The sequence below is a fragment of the Eucyclogobius newberryi genome, unplaced genomic scaffold (genome assembly GCF_026437365.1).
Source record: "Eucyclogobius newberryi isolate DKJ021-1_F unplaced genomic scaffold, fEucNew1.0.hap1 SCAF_14, whole genome shotgun sequence".
NCBI classification, from domain to species: Eukaryota; Metazoa; Chordata; class Actinopteri; order Gobiiformes; family Gobiidae; genus Eucyclogobius; species Eucyclogobius newberryi.
The window spans coordinates 21,942,524-21,960,944 of NW_027315768.1; the positions used below are offsets into that span (position 1 = coordinate 21,942,524).

At 38.8% G+C, this 18,421-nt stretch overlaps 6 protein-coding genes across 6 annotated transcripts; 2 read left to right on the forward strand and 4 right to left on the reverse strand.

Moving 5' to 3' along the window:
* Positions 1-1,174: 1,174 nt before the first annotated feature.
* Positions 1,175-2,020, reverse strand: LOC140359804 (gamma-crystallin M3-like). The gene is made up of 3 exons (XM_072444991.1): positions 1,884-2,020; positions 1,569-1,811; positions 1,175-1,489 (listed from the first exon to the last, which is right to left on the reverse strand). Exons 1-3 carry the CDS (start codon positions 1,890-1,892, stop codon positions 1,214-1,216), a joined length of 528 nt encoding a protein of 175 aa, XP_072301092.1. The 5' UTR covers positions 1,893-2,020; the 3' UTR covers positions 1,175-1,213.
* A 4,195-nt stretch (positions 2,021-6,215) lies between these two features.
* On the reverse strand, positions 6,216-7,020 carry LOC140359805 (gamma-crystallin M2-like). The gene is made up of 2 exons (XM_072444992.1): positions 6,753-7,020; positions 6,216-6,672 (listed from the first exon to the last, which is right to left on the reverse strand). The coding sequence occupies exons 1-2, from the start codon at positions 6,873-6,875 to the stop codon at positions 6,394-6,396; spliced, it is 402 nt and encodes a 133-aa protein (XP_072301093.1). The 5' UTR covers positions 6,876-7,020; the 3' UTR covers positions 6,216-6,393.
* A 771-nt stretch (positions 7,021-7,791) lies between these two features.
* Positions 7,792-8,627, reverse strand: LOC140359806 (gamma-crystallin M3-like). Its single transcript, XM_072444993.1, has 3 exons — positions 8,547-8,627; positions 8,231-8,479; positions 7,792-8,142 (listed from the first exon to the last, which is right to left on the reverse strand). Exons 1-3 carry the CDS (start codon positions 8,553-8,555, stop codon positions 7,861-7,863), a joined length of 540 nt encoding a protein of 179 aa, XP_072301094.1. The 5' UTR covers positions 8,556-8,627; the 3' UTR covers positions 7,792-7,860.
* A 3,839-nt stretch (positions 8,628-12,466) lies between these two features.
* LOC140359808 (gamma-crystallin M3-like) lies at positions 12,467-13,170 on the reverse strand. The gene is made up of 2 exons (XM_072444995.1): positions 12,901-13,170; positions 12,467-12,793 (listed from the first exon to the last, which is right to left on the reverse strand). The coding sequence occupies exons 1-2, from the start codon at positions 13,090-13,092 to the stop codon at positions 12,518-12,520; spliced, it is 468 nt and encodes a 155-aa protein (XP_072301096.1). The 5' UTR covers positions 13,093-13,170; the 3' UTR covers positions 12,467-12,517.
* A 729-nt stretch (positions 13,171-13,899) lies between these two features.
* On the forward strand, positions 13,900-14,824 carry LOC140359807 (gamma-crystallin M2-like). Its single transcript, XM_072444994.1, has 3 exons — positions 13,900-13,975; positions 14,056-14,298; positions 14,503-14,824. Exons 1-3 carry the CDS (start codon positions 13,967-13,969, stop codon positions 14,776-14,778), a joined length of 528 nt encoding a protein of 175 aa, XP_072301095.1. The 5' UTR covers positions 13,900-13,966; the 3' UTR covers positions 14,779-14,824.
* Positions 14,825-15,542: 718 nt separating this feature from the next.
* LOC140359809 (gamma-crystallin S-1-like) lies at positions 15,543-16,276 on the forward strand. The gene is made up of 3 exons (XM_072444996.1): positions 15,543-15,567; positions 15,645-15,887; positions 15,962-16,276. The coding sequence occupies exons 1-3, from the start codon at positions 15,559-15,561 to the stop codon at positions 16,232-16,234; spliced, it is 525 nt and encodes a 174-aa protein (XP_072301097.1). The 5' UTR covers positions 15,543-15,558; the 3' UTR covers positions 16,235-16,276.
* The last annotated feature ends 2,145 nt before the right edge of the window (positions 16,277-18,421 follow it).

The following is an 18,421-nucleotide window of genomic DNA, read 5'->3' on the forward strand; positions in this document are numbered from 1 at the left end:
GACTCTGGAGGTGACCGCTAACACTTTCTCTTTGTGTTTGTGGCCAAAAACGATGATTTCAGTCTTGTCTGAGTTCAGCTGGAGAAAGTTGTTTTGCATCCACACACTGATCTGTTGGATGCAGTGACAGAGTGAATCCACTGGTTCATATTCACCTCCCGACAGTGAAACATAGTCTGCATAATTGTGATAGGACACATTTTCACTGCGTATCAACTGACCTAACGGCAGCATGTAGAGGTTGAACAGAAGGGGACCCAGGACTGACCCTTGGGGCACTCCACAGGTCAGGGTCATGTGGTCTGAGACACAGCTACCAATTTCAACAAAGTACTTCCTGTCTTCCAGATAGGACCTTAACCAGTTTAGGGCAGTGCCAGTGATGCCCACCCAGTCCTCTAGTCTCTGTAAGAGGATCCCATGATCGACAGTGTCAAAAGCAGCACTCAGATCTAACAGAATTAAGACTGAGGCAGTGTTCAGGCGGATGTCATTTGTCACCTTGACAAGAGCAGTCTTAAAGTGACCATTGTCATAATACTATGGCTAATTCTAGTCTCTGGTCTGTATTTGTTTTGTTTTATTACTTTGACCCACTAGACAAGGGGTGTCCAAACTTTTAACCAAGAGCCGCATTTTGAAACATATACAGAGCATCAGGCCTCAGTCGACAAAGAAGTGAATCATTCTTAATTTGTATTTTATGTAGTTTTTAATGAGCCTCCACACCTTTAATAACGCTTGAATCATTAACGTTAGTTCTGCATCACATCAAATGTTATTTAGTTTATGTTGGCAGATTTCTTTCTGATTTTAAAGTAAAAAAGTACTACTAACCGTGATGGCCAACTAAAATCATTTAGACACCCCTGCACTAGGTGGAGTTATGAGTTCAGTTTGAGTCATTGTTATTTTATCCCAGCATACTAGTGAAGGGTATTTTATTATTTTTGTCTTTATTTTTATTGTTATGAAGTAGCAGACATTGATTTGGGAAAGATAATAAATAACATAGGCTGCTTTGCTTTTGAAGTTTTAATGAATACAACCCAGTTTCTTTACTCAAGCTATCTTGTTGTATATTGTACATTACACATTGTATATATTTTCAGTGTCTTTGTTTATACAAGCATTTAAATAACGTAGAATAAATCAATTCCATAAACAGTGGTGGTAAGAGATTCAAATAATTTATTCAGCTCATAATTTATTTTTAGCACATGTCCATGATGCGCCTCATGCTCATGAACTTATTGCCGCTCCAGCCCATCTCTCTGAAGCTCCTGTACTCTCCAGGCCTGAAGTACATCATCTTGCCTCTGTACTGGGGCTGCTCGTACATCAGCCAGTGGCCGTCCATCACATTGCAGGACATGCAGTCGTTCATACGATAGCGGTCCATGATGTTGTCACAGTCGTCCATCAGCTCATGCATCTGACCACCGAAGTTCTCCCTCTCGTAGATCCTCATCCTGAACTGGCCTCTGTGCTGTTGGTCAGTATAAAATAACTGTAAAATGTGTGTTTTTCATGTTATTTCAAAATGTTCACTTATCTTTTATACTCACCATGGGGATCATACGGCAAGACCTGATTCCACCACTCATTCCCATCATGCTCATGTAGTCGGCATACTCGCCCCTCCTCATGAAATACTGGTTTCCCATGTAGTTGGAACGGTCATAGACCATGAAGCAGCCGCTCTCCACCCTGCAGGAGTGACACCTGCTCAGGTAGGAGGTCATGTCAGAGCAGTCACTCATGCACTCATAGGAGCGCCCCTGGAAGTTCCTGTCCTCGTAGAAGATGATCTGAAAGAAACAATTTTGACATGCAGTTATGTTGTATTTTTTTGGTGCCTTAATAATGTCACTAATCCCTACCTTGCCCATGGTGATGGTGGTTTTACAGGTCTCTCAAAGAACTGATTCAAACTGATTCAATCCAGTCAGAACATGCTTCATTTATACCTGGCCAGACACAATGACTGTGCCGCACCATTATTCAAAATCCTGACCCAGCAGCCCAGGAAAGCCTACACAGTTGCTTAGTCATATACCGAACAAGAGAATTTTCCTTTGGCTATTGACCAAAAGTATTCATGAACTGGAGTTAGAATTAAGATTTTCATGATGTTGTTGTCACAATGTTGTAGTTTTAAAATAAAACAGACAGACAAAACAAACAGAACAAGACCAGAGAATAAAAGACGAAGTCAAAAAAGGAAAAGAGCAGCTTAAATAATAAACCAGAAAACAAAATGTCCATCTTTATCTTTTCAAAACTCTGTTCAAAGGTTATTTGACTTTGACATTTGAATTAGTATAGCAACTCCACCTTTTGTTTACCTCTGTGACAAAAGTACTGTATAGTATAGACACATTTAGTTAGTAATTGTTGTTCTATATTCGAACGTGTTTCTTGTAAACAGTGTTGGGAAGGACACATTGAAAATGTATTTAGTTACAGAATACTGAATACCTGAATACTAACATTTATTTTGGTACATATTCTGTTTCTTGGTCTAATCAGAGTACTGTATTCTGAATACAGTGGAAAACACAGACATATGCATTTATTTATTAAATTAAGGAAACCTTTATCATAAAATAGAGAAAGAAAAAAATAGTACCTAGTATGTACTCACTATAAGAGCTGCATTTTATTAAAATAAATCTCACAAATTCTGTGCAGTTCAAAGCCTACATTTGTTTGCATTTCTTTTTTGTTTTCAATTAAAAAATATAAATACAAATAAAATACAGCACAATAAAGAACATGACCAGAGAGTGAAAATCAAAATAAGAACACAAGTAGACTCTATTTATTTAACTAAATATCAAATGAAACAAAACCACGGCAAATTTAGATTAAAATAAGAGTCCCAATTGGTCCAAAGTCCAATTATGTCCATTTCCAAATTAAGTCTGAATGTCATTTTCTCCATTTGTCTCCTTTTTTCCTCCAGGATAGATGGCTTCAATCAAAGGGCCCCTGTGCGCCAGATCTAAAAATGTGATTTTAAAAAATAGTGTTATTGTCTTTTTAAAGTGCAAATTGATGCTTAAAGTGCTGTATGCAATTAAAATGAAATGTAATTTAAAGTGCAAATAGTGAAAAGTGTCAAGTGCTAGTGACAAACTGGCTCTTTGTTTCTCTAAGCTAAATGTTTCCTTCAATATATCAAAGCTTTTTATTTCATTAATGGGAATTAATCACACATTTGTGTTTAAAGTAAACACCTTTAAGACATAAATTTGGAAGTCCTTGGGAAGTTCTTGGACAACATAGTCAAAGTTTGTTTTTGAATTAATATTGTTTTTGCCATGTCTGTGTTTTAGGAAATTTATCTTTGTTTTGATGAAAACTTCTGAAAATCTGAAGATCGTGTTTTAAATAAATGTTATGAATATGTTAAGCCTCTAAATTGGCACAATAAAAAAGGCGCATTCCATTATAGTTTCCACCCGCATAGACGAGCATAGTTTCAGTATATTAGAACAAATATGACTAACAAACCATTCTTTGAAATTATCAGAATTATCAGAAATTAAAATTAATTATAATTAAAAGCTCGATAAGTGTACACAAAAGCAAAAATGTGAAATTGGCATGCACACTTTATTAATACATCACATTATGATAATTAAGTTTACCTTTATGAATCTTCAAAATACTTATTGATTGACAATGTCAATGTAAAAAGTGTCCTTGAGCATGATCTTGTAATCTAAGCAAGGTGGAGCCTGGTCAGTACTGGATGAGGCCACTGAGAGTACCAGGTGTCACCACTTGGGGCAGCAGTGCATACAATCATTGTGTCCTTGGGCAAGAGACTTCAGCCACCAATATAATCAGTGTTGAACAACATGTTTGTGAGCGCAAATGCAGGAAATTAGCTCATGGCTACAATCAGGCATGTATCATTTGGGGCTGAAACAATATAATCAATTAATCACAACTAATTGATTATTGAGATGATTGCCAACCAATTTAGAGTGAATCAATAAACATGCCATGTGTTAAGAGAAGAGATTTTATGGCTCAGACATTGCAGTAATTACATCAAAAATTACAATGGTAATATGTAGATTTAATGCTTTTAGTTAAAATTCTGAAAATACACAATTTGACATGTAGAATCACTTCAAGTTCATCTGATTTTGTAAAATAAAGAAATAATCTACACAAGCCTTTTGCAATCTCATCAACTTGTTGATTAATTGATAGAAGAATTTCTATGGTTTTGTTTTGTCCAGTAGGCTTCATTAGACAAGAGGACATTCTGCTATTTGGGTCTTATGCATGACACATGTCTTATGAAGACATTTGGCATTCACAAAATTCTTCTGGAAGAACAAATTCGAAGAACAGTTTAGAGCTTGTGTACCAATATACTGCTATTTTAGAATATGATTTCACTCATTCCCCTTTTGTTCACTTTGTATTTGGAATCACAGGCCCAATATATTAGACAATCAAAATAATCAGTGGTGTTACAATTGATGGGATCAAACATACAATTGCCTAATATGCAGATGATGTTCTATTATTTTACTAAACCAGAAACCAGACCAGAAACAGAAACATGTGATGCATTTCCTTCATAATATTGGTCCAATGTCTGGATACTAGGGCTGGGCAACGATTAAAATTTTTAGTCGCGATTAAGCGCATTATTTCCCTGATTAATCACGATTAATCGCATTTTTACGTGCAAAATTCAAAATTAATTCAAAAGAAGTGTAAAGTGCATCAGCATTTTTATTCAGTAGCAGTTAAATAAAATATTAAGTATTCACTTGCCACAAAATCCTGAGCCACAATCGTTAAAGATGAACAGGCCACTTCAGAGGTAACGTCAGAAACATTGTAATCTCATTAAACATTAGACACTCAAAAGACATTTTAGGAGCAGCATAACCAGTTTAGTACCAAATGTCCCTAAACCAGAAAACACTTCAGTACAGTTTGTACATTCTTAGAACTTGACACTAAAGCGCCATAACATGAGTTGTGCAAACAAACACTAAACCAGTTAAATAAAAATAAATACATTGTGTACATTTTAACTTAAAAAATGTTATCAAACACAAAACTAAAACTTATTGCCACTGCCAGGGCATCGAAAAGAACCAAAAACGTTTGTAGATTCCTAGAACTGGGTGTTTTTTTACTCCTCTGCACTAAGCCAGTTGCCAAGGCACCAGATTATTCACGTTTTCAGATGAAGACGCGCGCCGGGCCCTTCTCAAGGATCTCCCCAGCTACGGCGCCCGTCGGGACCTGCTCACGCGGGCCCCCAGCGGGACCTGCTCACGCGGGCCCCCAGCGGGACCTGCTCACGCGGGGCCCCGGCGCCCGGCGGGACCTGCTCACGCGGGCCCCCGGCAGGTTGCCTCGGCTGGCGCCTATAGCCGCTGACTTTGTAGACTGCGCATGTGCAGGACGACTCGGACACACGTCTGCTGCTGAGTGTATTTTACGGACATGAGTCCGGCGCGTCGAGAACGCGCGTCCGGTGCGTTTGTCTTTCTAATGTACACGCGCTCAAATTCTGCATCGGGCGCGATTCGTCCGCAGCGGTTTGTACGAGGCTTTAGAACTGATGCGGACCAGGGGAATCCCACCTGCGTTAATGCGCCTTAAAATAATTGATTGCGTTAAATAAGTGATGAGTTAACGCGATAATAACGCGTTAACTTGCCCAGCCCTACTGGATACTAATTGAATGTACAAAAAACTGAAATTCTTTCTTACTGGCACCTTCCCTTAACCTTTAGAAATACCAATCCATTGAAATGGCAAACTGAATCTCTTAAATATTCTAAGTCTAAGTCAAAGGATTTGGGTGGGTGGGTGTGTTAAGGGGTGGGTCAGCTATACATGAAAATATATGTCATGAATTTGAGGAGACCCCATGAAGAATGGCAACTGGTATGTCAGGAGTTAATGGGGATCTTAATAAACTAAACTGAACCTTGTCTTAAAAATGACTTTAGCTCAAATCAGTGCATTGTACTGGTGTGACCAAGAATAAGAAGCAATATATATTGTAAAAATCTGACTCATTTGGATGGTTCGTATGAGCGGTATTATCATTGTTATTATTATAACAACATTGTTATTTGTTCTTTACTAGTTAACTTTTCCTCTGGTGTTACTGCTTGTATTACTGTGATTGTATTTACAAATCATAATTATAACTCAAGAAATTGAACAACATTGTATTTATTATTTCTAAGAAGACAGTCTTGTCCTATGCCGACATTCTTGACATTCCTCTGACTTCTGTTTGCTTTTGCCCCTTTGTTATGGGAACTTACAAACAACCAGGCAATTAAAGTGAAAATACATGAATATCTTCTTTCATTCATGGGTTTGAGTTGATATTCAGTACCAAGAATCCATGATGCGCCTCATGCTCATAAACCTCATCCCGCTCATCCCCATCTCTCTGAAGCTCCTGTACTCTCCAGGCCTGAAGTACATCATCTTGCCTCTGTAGTGGGGCTGCTCGTACATCAGCCAGTGGCCGTCCATCACGTTGCAGGACATGCAGTCGTTCATACGGTAACGGTCCATGATGTTGTCACAGTCGTTCATCAGCTCGTACATCTGACCTCCAAAGTTCTCCCTCTCGTAGATCTTCATCTTGTAGTTTCCTCTATACTGTGTAGTAACATAATTGTAATCAAACAGGGAGAAATATTGAGGAATATTTAGAAAGTAGAAATATGCAGAATGTTTACCATGGGGATCATGCGACAGGATCTGATGCAATCAGACATTCCCATCATGCTCATGTAGTCAGAATACTCGCCCCTCCTCATGAAATACTGGTTTCCCATGTAGTTGGGACGATCATAGACCATGAAGCAGCCGCTCTCCACCCTGCAGGACTGACACCTGCTCAGGTAGGAGGTCAGCTCGGGACAGTCACTGCTGGTCTCATATTGACGACCCTGGAAGTTCCTGTCCTCGTAAAAAATGATCTGGCAAAAACAATTTTACAAATGATTGTTATACAATGTGTAGAAATATTGTAATACAGATGCTTTAGAATTAGACAATAGTAAAACATTTAAAAAGACAATATTAGAATGTAGAACTTGCCTTGCCCATGGTGACTGTCTTGGTTGTGGTGGCTGTGCATACCTGGTGGTGTGAACTGTTACTTTTATACTTGAGGTTAAAAAGGTAGGGAGCGCTTCCATTGTACAAATTCATGAGCCAGCAGGGTCATAGAAAACTGGGCCAACTGTTTGAAGCTCCATAGAGTCATCTAGACATTATTGTCCTTTACATAAACAATAAATCAGGAACCTTCCAATTTGGAATTGTGCTTGATGGAGCATAATGGAGCATATATATATATATATATATATATATATATATATATATATATATATATATATATATATATATATATATATATATATTGCTGAAAATCAAATATTAAATAATGATACATTTTTATTAACTGCAAATGTTTCTTTAAATAATGAATAGAAAAAAGAAATGTATATATATATATATATATATATATATATATATCTGTTATGTAACAAGAGCTACATAACTACAACTACAACTACAGCTCTTTATACAATAATATAATGTATTTTTTGTTATACTAAGCAGCTTAAGTTAGCATGTCGGTAGAAATGAGTTAGCACATACTTATATAAATGTATATAAACTCGTAATATAATGTGTCACATTCAAGCTTTAACTGAAACGTTTTATTTCAAAATGCTGGAGTCCAACAATATAGCAAAGTAGTAAATGTATATTTGAACATACATTTATTAATGCAATTTTTAAGCAATAACATTTCCAATCTGGTGTCTCCTGTGTTTAGCAGGACTCCATAATGCGTCGCATTGATCCAATTCTCATGTCCATGGGGCCTGTTCCCATCTCTCTGAAGCTCTTGTACTCTCCAGGCTTCAGGTACATCATCTTGCCTCTGTACTGCGGCTGCTCGTACATAAGCCAGTGGCCGTCCATCACTTGGGCAGACTGGCAGTTAGACATACGGTAATGATCTTGGATGGAGTCGCAGTCATCTACAAGCTCATTCATCTGACCACTAAAATTCTCCCTCTCATAGATCCTCATTTGGAAAGGGCCTTTGTGCTGTAAATAGGTGAGCATTGTCAAATGATCAGTGTAATTTCCACAGTGCCAACTTACCAGCATATTTTCTATGCTTGTACATTCATACCATTGGGATCATGCGGCATGATCTAATGCAGTCGCTCATGCTCATTCCCATCAGGCGCTGGTTGTCAGGATACTCCCCTCTCCTCACCAGCATCTGGTGGCCCATGTAGTTTGGCCGTTCATATACCACAAAGCAACCGCTCTCCACACGACAGGAGTTACAGCGATTCAAATAGGAAGTGAGCTCAGCACAGTCGCTGCTGGTCTCATAAGAACGTCCTTGAAAGTTCTTGTCCTCGTAGAAGATGATCTGGAATAAAAGTACATAATAATATTGAAATGCACACTATTGTAGATGTATATGTGTAAATGCTTACTCTGCCCATTGTGGTTCACAATCGTATCCCTGATTGAATTGATTGAACGGGTACTTTGGTCTGCCTAAACTCTCACTCACTTTTATACCCATCATGATTGATGTATGGTGCCTTTGTGCGAATATCTGAATCAGCAGGGTTGCACACAGGGCTATAATGTGTGTTAATCGGTCTGTAAATGGTTATTATTCCAGGCTGTATGCTTCTGGTACAGTGCCAAGTGCAGCAGCTCAACAAAATGGGACAGGTGGGTGACAGCTCGGAAAGAGGAATAAATGTAATAGCTAGGACCCTTTTGCCCCTTTGTTTTATGTTTTGTTTACAAATGATATTAATGAAATCACTATGATTAATATTTGTTTAAGACTATGGCAATTATTTTAATACAATTTACCTCATATTTTCAAAGCAAATGTGTAATATTGAAATTATAAAATAGCATAATCTCAGACAGATTTTGAACTTTATATGTTTTGTCTATTATTCCTTGCTTTAACTTCATTCAGTGGGTTTCAGAATTATAATAATTTAGGCCCACTTACCAAAGCAATTAAATATTTAAATTAGACATTGTATCTTTTGAATGGTGAAACGCAGAGCTTCTCAAACGGTGGAGCGAGACGTTTGGGGAACTTTATGCTTCACAAAGGTGTTTTGAAGAACACACAAGCGCTCAGCCGCCTGTGGCCGCCCGTCTCTCTCTGTGTGCATTCAAGAATCTCACACGTTTGCCTTGGGTTTAAGACGAGCCACAGCTTTGGCTGTTGTATTATTTTATTTTTATCTTTATTTGTTTATTTTTATCTATAGTGACAGGAGTAACGCAAGTGTGTCTTTTCTGTGAAATGACAGTACTTATTAAAAAAACTATTTTTATGAGAGTTATCATTTCTTTTTATTATTTTACTTCTGAGCCTAACGTGTTTCTGTACCTAATCTGTGTTGCAACATTGGAATAAATAAAGGTTATCTTATCTAACTCCAATGTCTCACTCATGGATCTATTGTAAGATCACCTCTTTCCGCGTGACACATTATTAGTGGCCATTTCTGTTGTCACATGGAGAGAGGCGTGAAAAGCCAGGCATGAAAGACAGTCTCTAAAAATAAATGTAAATATAGCCGCAAGCGGCAATGATCGGCCCTCGCCACGCCGCCGCCACGCCGCCGCCACACCGCCGCCACGCCGCAAGAGGAGGGGGCGCTAACGCGCCCCAATTGTCCTTTTATTACGCCTACTGCTGAATCTGTGACGCTGTCACATCTTCTCCCCTTTGTTTTACCATCAAAAAGCAATTTTATTTTGAATTCTTGGCAAAATGTGCGGCTTTGCCGCACAGACACCGTGACTCTTTGAATGAAAATGTGGATAACTTTTGATGGTCTTGAAGATGAGTCTCACCAAATTTCAGGTTAATAGGGCTGACGCCCTGGGAGGAGTTTGTGAAAGTCTAAAGTGTAAACATGTTCTGGCGATTTCCCCATTGGAATAACATGAAAGGTTTCGGTCATCGTTACGGCAACGCCATAACAATTATGACATGAGTCATTGACTTTTTTGATGGGGATGCTAAAATTGAGTTGTGTGTCAAATTTCATATAATTTCGCAAAACTAAACATTTAACCTCCATATAAAATCTGTAGGGGGCGCTGTGGCGCCAAATGAATTTATTTCACTTCAAGTAGGTTTAGGGCAAAGAGTTTAACAACTGATTCTAATTTGACGCAATTCGGACTTTATCTGCGCAAACGGCAGAAATTTTAAATATGGGAGATTTCTGAAATTCTAGCTACAGTTTGCGGCTTCGCCGCACAGAGACCGTGAGAGGTATCAATGTAATTTGGATAACTTTTGATGTCCCACTCCTCAGTAGCATTTTCACCAAATTTCAGCTTTTTAGGGCCAACGCCCTGGGAGGAGTTCGTAAAAGTACGACGTTTGGAAAAACTCCGAAGTCATGTTTAGCCATTTTTGAAGCAATATGGCCGACATTTGGTTGGGCGGACGGCGTTGCCGTAATAATATTTTTTACTTCTCTTGTCACCATCTACCTCTGCGCCAAATTTCATGATTCTACGATCAGATTTTTTTTGGGTCATTTCCCATCTCTCAATGCATTTTTGGTACATTTGGGGGCGCTGACGCGCCAATTTTTTTAATTTTAGAAAAGGGAAATAGCCAGAATGTAGAGAGGCACGATTTTTAGAGGCGTGCAAATTTTTGTGACTTTTCGTCAATGTTCACTGGGTGAAAAATAGGGGGGTTGGTCCCGAGAAGAAGAAGAAGAAGAAGAAGAAAGAAAGAAAGAATAATATTCCGATGCGAAAACAATGTTTCCCATTTTTCAAATATCATAAACTATACATTTTCGGAAAGCGCTCGCGCTTTCCTACCTCATGGTGTGGGTCCCTGGTCACTGACGGGTACTTTCGATAATTTTGAGTGGGCTCCGCCCACTTTGTGTTTTTGGCCCTCTATACAGTAATAATGTTCAATTTTTGCCTTACATGCTTATATGCACGGAACATGCAAGAGATGGGGAACGTATTCGTGAGCTACTTAGCGCAAATGAGTGCTTTATATGGGGATGACGACCGCTTCGCGGTCGTCATCCCAATGTAAAGTGCTCGTTTAGTGCGAACTTTTGCACGGGCTTCGCCCGTTTACAACGGTAATGTTCCATTTTCCTACAACTAATTAGTATGCACGGGGCGTGCATGAGTGGAGGAGTGCGTTAGTGAGTGTTTGGAAGTGGGCGAGCGCTTCGCGCTCGATTTTGTGCGCACTACGTGCGCACTTTCGCAGCCGTGCTTCGCACGGCCTTACGAGATTAATAGGCCTCTCGCCAGCTTGTGGCGCTCGGGCCTAATTATCATTATTACATTATTACGGTCCATCCGGACCAGAACGTGCAGCCACAGGAGCAGTTTCTTTACCTCTGCCGTTGGACTCATGAACACTTCTAAACACCTTAACTTGACTTTAACTGATTTAATCCTTAACTCACTGCACTGTTCACTTTGTGCACTACATTGTAAATTTAACTGTACATTTTGTGTAACTGGTAAGCCTATTTTTTATTTTTATCCTATAGCAGATTTAAATTGTTTTTTTTAATGCATGCCCTTTTTGACTTATATATGTTGTTTTATCATTGTTCATTGTTTTATGTTGCACCAAATCACCAAAGCAAGTTCCTGTGTTTGTGAATTTTGTTCATTGGCAATGGCAATAAACCTTTTCTGATTTCTGGGTTTTAATAAATACGTTTGTATAGTGAAATGCAATTATTATTGTTTTAGGTTTTACCAATTATAAGAGTTATTATTGGGATTATAAAAGTTATTTTTATTTTAAGTTTTGTTTGTATTGTTATACTTCTGTTCCTACACTGTCTAATCTGTGTTGCAACCCTGGGATTTCTCCCTTGTGGGACAAATAAAGGTTATCTTATCTTATCTTACCAGAAAAAGAGAAGCACTGGTGAAAAATACTCAAAATGTTGACAGGACGCTGAAACCCAGAAATGGCTTTACATGACTGTTCTTGAGCTTTAAAGTTATGTATGTGTGAACCACAATCTATTAAATATAAAGTCAGAATGATGTCAGTATTTCTATTTCCCTTCCTCAAAAGTTATGCTTGTTTGTTATCTCATGTGAGACTTGAGCGATTCTGTATGAGATAATTATGAACATACTAAATAATGGGAGCATATTAAATAGTCTTTACTTGGCAACATTCTGGATGTAGTGTAACTTGTTGTTTTTATCATTTTTTTATCTATAATTTGTTTAAGCTATAGGTTATATGCATGTACAAATATATAGATATAGGAATAAGATTCAAATATTTCTTCCATATCATCTAAGTAAACACATTTGCATGGAATTATTTCTATAATACACTGTGACACAGTTGAGTTTCATGCACTTTTATTTGTCAACGCATCATTTGAGAAGTTGTGCTTTAGCAGGAATCCATGACGCGCCTGACAGAGCTGATCTTCATGCCACTGTTTCCCACGTCTCTCATGCTCCTGTACTCTCCGGGCCTCAGGTACATCATCCTGCCGCTGTACTGGGGCTGCTCGTACATCAGCCAGTGGCCGTCCATCACTGTACAAGACTGGCAGTCAGGCATACGGTAACGGTCTTGGATGTTGTTGCAATCCTCCAGCAGCTCGAAATTTTGACCCTGGAAGTTCTCCCTCTCATAGATTCTCAGGCGATAGGACCCTCTGTGCTGTATTTAATCAAACAGGTGCTTTATTATTTTCTTTTATGATCAGAAAACTGACACGCTTGTCAATAACTACACACGCACATATTTACAGTACACATCACAATTACCTGTGGGATCAGACGGCAGGATCGGATAGAACCACTCATGCCAAAAGAGTTATAGTCAGAATACTCCCCCCTCCTTAGGAAATATTGGTTTCCTGTGTAGTTGGGACGCTCATAGACCATGAAGCAGCCGCTCTCCACCCTGCAGGACTGACACCTGCTCATGTAGGTGGACATGTCAGCACAGTCGCTCATGCACTCATAGGAGCGCCCCTGGAAGTTCCTCTCCTCGTAGAAGATGATCTGCAAAAAAGGAAACAAATCATAATTTGTGTTATTACTTGTGTATAATCTTTGTGAGTTTAATTTTTACTATAATATGTGTGTGCCTTACTTTGCCCATGTTTAATGCAATGTGAGTTTGTGGGAATGTGTCCAACAATCTGTGGCTGCCAGTGGGCTTTTATACTTTATACGTGGTCCAACTCGTTTTTGTCATTCAAATGATTTGAAAGTTGATGACAAAGCAGCTCTGGGATCGTGGATAATTTCATGAAGGCCAGAGAAGGCCAGAGAAATGGAAAGAGAGAGCAGACCTTATACGGGTTGCTCTGTTTCTCAGATAGCTTAGGCTGAAAGGCACAAGCTCCTCATTTGTTTTGAGACCTGAAGTTATGTCTCATGTTTGACATTTTTCATTGTATAGTATTTATTTTTGCTTTATATGTGCATTGTTTAAATAACCACATTAAAAAATCTGCATTGTGCAAGCACATGTCAGCTGTTTGAATACTATTGTGTTTATTTATTTTGTGTAAGTTGACAGACAGTGTTTTATGTAGCACTGCATGTAAGGTTCAGAGATGATGTTAGTGAAAGCATAATGGTGCATACCATTCATTTGTTTATTTCAATATTATTTAGTCTTGGAACTGACTTATCATTTTTATACAAATGCATACAGGTGTGAACGTATATTAAAACGAATCAAACTTGAACAAACAATTTTGCTGACATGTAAATTGGGCTTTCTTAGCCAACAAAGGCTTTCCCTGGTCTGCACATTCTGCATTTCGATATAAACCACAACTCAGCTGCAGCTGGTTGGGAAACAAGCTACATTATTAACATGGGGAAGGTAAGGGACCTTTTTCATTGCTACAATTTTACAAGTAGTTGAAATATTTACAAATTAAAAACAAAGGCTGACTCTTTCAGATTGTGTTCTTCGAGGATAAACATTTTGAAGGTCGGAGCTATGAGTGTAGCACCGACTGTCCCGACCTGCGCTCCTTCTTCAGCAACTGCAATTCCATTAAAGTCAAGAGTGGCTGCTGGGTGCTGTATGAGCGCCCAAACTATGGAGGTTTCCAATATGTCCTGAGTCCTGGAGACTACCCTGAGCACCGACAATGGATGGGCTTCAATGACAGTATTAATTCCTGCCGCTCCATAAAAAATGTAAGACAGGTGCAACTACAGGAAGTGACCACCTAAGCACTGTTCATAACCACACACTCACATTTATTGTTGTGAAAAATGAGAGCACCAACTTGTCAAATAAGTAAATAAATACCTTTTATGCAAGCACAAATGTCACATGCACAAAAGCAATAATGCATAGCAAGAACTCTTACTGACTTCCTAATTCTGTGTTTCATCCAGGTCTATGGAAAGTCTTGGAAAATCAAATTTTTTGACGAACTGGACTTTGCTGGTCAGGCGGCCGAGTGTGATGAGAATTGTCGTTCAGTTTTTGAAGATTTCAAGTTTCGCGAGTTCCACTCCTGTGTGGTGATGGATGGTGCGTGGGTCCTCTTTGAGAAACCAGACTACCACGGGCAGCAGTACTTCCTTGACCAAGGAGAGTATCACAGCTACACAGACTGGGGGGCATCCACCCCCGCTGCAGGATCCCTCCGCATGGTCACAGAATTATAGGCTTCACCCAATCCAAACCAGTCAGAGGTGTCTTCATAAAAAAGAAGGCCCTCATTCCAATGTTTTCATTTGTGTTCCATTTGAATAAAGAATTTGACCTTGACAGTTATCTGTGTTCTGTGTTTAAAATTTGACTAACGATGCAATTTTACCCAATGAGCAATAATTTTATCTTGTACCTGACATCTTATATTAACAGTGGCTAATAGGTAGAATAGGCTTAAAAAATTGTCAGGTTTTTCATTCATCACAAAAATCGCTGTCAAAGTTTTCATTTTGGATATTTTTTGTGAAGTGCACACTATATTAATTAAGTGCTAAGCAAACGGACACATTCATTTACAAAGCTGAAGACCTCATCCACATTTGTTTTCCCTTGAATGTGAACTGGATGATCGAGCCATTTTTCAGAAATGTTTGATATTTTTAAATCGTATTTAGGCTTAATTCTAACCCTCATTTAATTCAAAAGAGTATAGTGCTGTTCTATGTGCCAATACACAAGTGTGAGTTTTCAATTAGGGTTTTATGAGGCCTAAATCATCTACGTGGTTATTTTGTGTTTATAAGTAAAGCTTTTATCGTTGAAAATCTACTATACTTGGCACTGTGCTATTTTTTGCTGAAAGGCCATTCAATGAGTATGAACAAAAGGGAGAATCTAGATCAAACATTTGAACTCTAATAAAGGTTTCATGCACTGCTAACCATGCATTTGGTTGCTTTGTCTCACCTCATATAAAGAGTACTGGCGTGTGCCTGGCGTTTATATCTCTCATCATGGAGAAGGTGAGAAATTCAGTCAACCATCGAATCAAAAGTCTTTCTATGTGCAACGTTATTCCATTTCTAATCTATTTCTGCAGATTATATTTTTCGAGGATAAGGACTTCAAGGGAAGGTCCTATGACTGCAAAGGTGACTCCACTGATCTGCACAGCTACATTCGACGATGCAACTCCCTGAAGGTAGAAGGCGGCTGGTGGGTCTTGTATGAGCGCAGCAACTACACGGGCTACCAGTATGTCATTGGCCCAGGAGACTATAATGTCTTCCACAAATGGATGGGTTTCAATGATTGTGTGAGATCCTGCAGGATAATCAAAAGTGTGAGTATTTTTTCTTTTTCCGTTTTTGTATAAATTGTTCCTATCTGTGATTGAGTTTCCAATATGCTTTTTAGGCAAAAGGCCCATACAAACTGAGGCTGTTTAATCGACCAAACTTTGGTGGTCAATCCATGGAGCTGACAGATAACATGAAGTCTGTCCCAGAACAGTGGCAGAGGAATGAGATACTGTCCTGTAAGGTTCTGGCAGGTTCTTGGGTGTTTTTTGAACATCCCAACTTCAGTGGGCGGCAGTTCCTGCTGGAGAAAGGCGACTATAGGCACCACACTGAATGGGGAGCTCTTCGATCCACTGTGGGATCTATCAAAAGGGTTATACAGCAGTGAAGTTATGTCAAGCAAATAAATCATGCATTTCTGTACTTCTGACTGCCATGTGTCTGTTCCTCGTTCTCACTCTTACTCATCAAGGTAAAAGGATTCAGATTTTAGGAACCTATTTAAGGGTAGAAAAGGTAGAATTCTGTTTTAAATCCTGAGGTCTCGGCTACACTCACAGACTACACTTTCGACTACGGCCATTTTTTTTGAGAAGCTTGAATTTTACACTGCCCTTAGCTTAGTCATAGGGAGGAGTTGAAACTGGAAACGGTTTTGACTTAATTAGCTGCTCACCTATTATCAGGTTGATCTTGTCTATTGTTTTCTGGTGGCCTCTACATACATCACCCCACCTGTCCTGTGCTAATTTGTTAATGTAAGAGTTCCCGCAATGCGAGTAAGAAACAGTGAAACTAAATATTATATACATTTTATTGAAAAAAAGTAAGAATATAATAACTTCAAAAGAAGAACTTGTATCTATATGTGTCTAGTAAATTAGGCAACAAATAATTCCTAAAACATTGCTAAACTAAAATGTTTTAATTTATACAACATTTTCCCAAAACAATAAGTAATTTCCTTAATTCATTTTAATATGCCTTTGTGAGCTACATTACATGACCCCTCCAGAGCCTGTCAGAGGCTGATAAAGCTATGCAGCTGATGACTCAGTGGGATTTACCAGCAAGCGCCATGAGCATACCAGCCACTGTTAGTGCTGATGCTCGGCTCACTAAACAACACCTGGAAACACAAAAGAAGTCCAGCCAGCATGTTCTACCAGCTGTATGCATTCATATCTAAAGCCCTTTTGTGCACTGAACTCAGAGCCTTCAACTGTACACAGAGCTGGACCTCACATCGAGCTAGTGTGCGCCCTCTAGTGGAATGTAAGGGCCCTCCACCTCTGTGAAAAAAGAAAGACCTGTGCATTAAACACAGGCCAATTTTGACAAAGCTACTTACAATGACATTCCACAGTGATTTAATTTTGTTTGTCATGATGAAACTGAAAATGTTGTTTGCTAGACAGGAATGCATTGGCCAAGAATGAGATTGACCAGAGTTCCACAATGATGAAGATACAGATTTGCCACGCACGTTGTAACGTTTTAAATATGTGTACACCAGCAACATCCCTGTCAGATAATGCAAGTAATATGTTAGTAATGGCCCTGAAGAAAAGCCTCTTAACAGGATACTTCACTATGAACTTTTACTCTGTGACATATACCCAACGTGCACCCTTGAGTTCACACAACTATTTAGAATATATATATATATATATATATATATATATATATATATATATATATATATATATATATATACATTTTAAGTTGTGCAAAGCAAGAAGTGGTCTTAACATTATTGGCACCAATGTTCCAAGAGTGGCCTTAATACACCACAAACGCAGACAGGATATGGATATGAGCTGTATGTTCACACTCCTTGACCCATGCACCTAGTACTCTCACTGGACCTGCTTGTCTCCAGAATTTAGAAATGTGTTATAATATGACACTTGCGAGAGAAGCCATATTGACATGACAATAGAAATAAAGGAGCATACAAAGTTTGTTGGTGTGAGAAGACAATAATGAGTAACACTAAGTGAAAAGGTCTGTCCTCCAATGTTGGCATTTTTACTCATTACATGTGGAATTGGACCTATTCTTAACTGTCCTTATGTATATAACCCATGTCTATATGTAACAATGTCATGTAAACTCATATTTACAGTCAGCCCACTAGATGGCACAATTACACTGGTTTGTGTCAGAGCTTAAGCCTAATCCCAAATGTTCAGGTCTCCGTGTTGCACTTATTAACCAAATAATACGTATAACATCTTTACCTGTCATTGATGTGTTGTCATGTTTTCTGCAAGCTTATTTTCAATAGGACTTAATGCAGTCCAGCCAGTGGTCGATCAGGCCATTATTCCCACGAAACATTAACAGTTTTAAATGGCTGTCTGGCACCAGTATCCAGGACATCCATGGCTCACACACCTTCAAAGTTGGGTTAGCTGGTTTAGAGGGAGCCTAACATGTTACATTGGGAAGGAGGGGGGAATGGTATTGCCATGGAAACCCATTTCCCTCAGTTACTGTATGATCTATGCTTAGTCCTGAGTCTGAGCACACAAAGAAGCTTTTATTGTGAAAAATACATAATGACATAGCA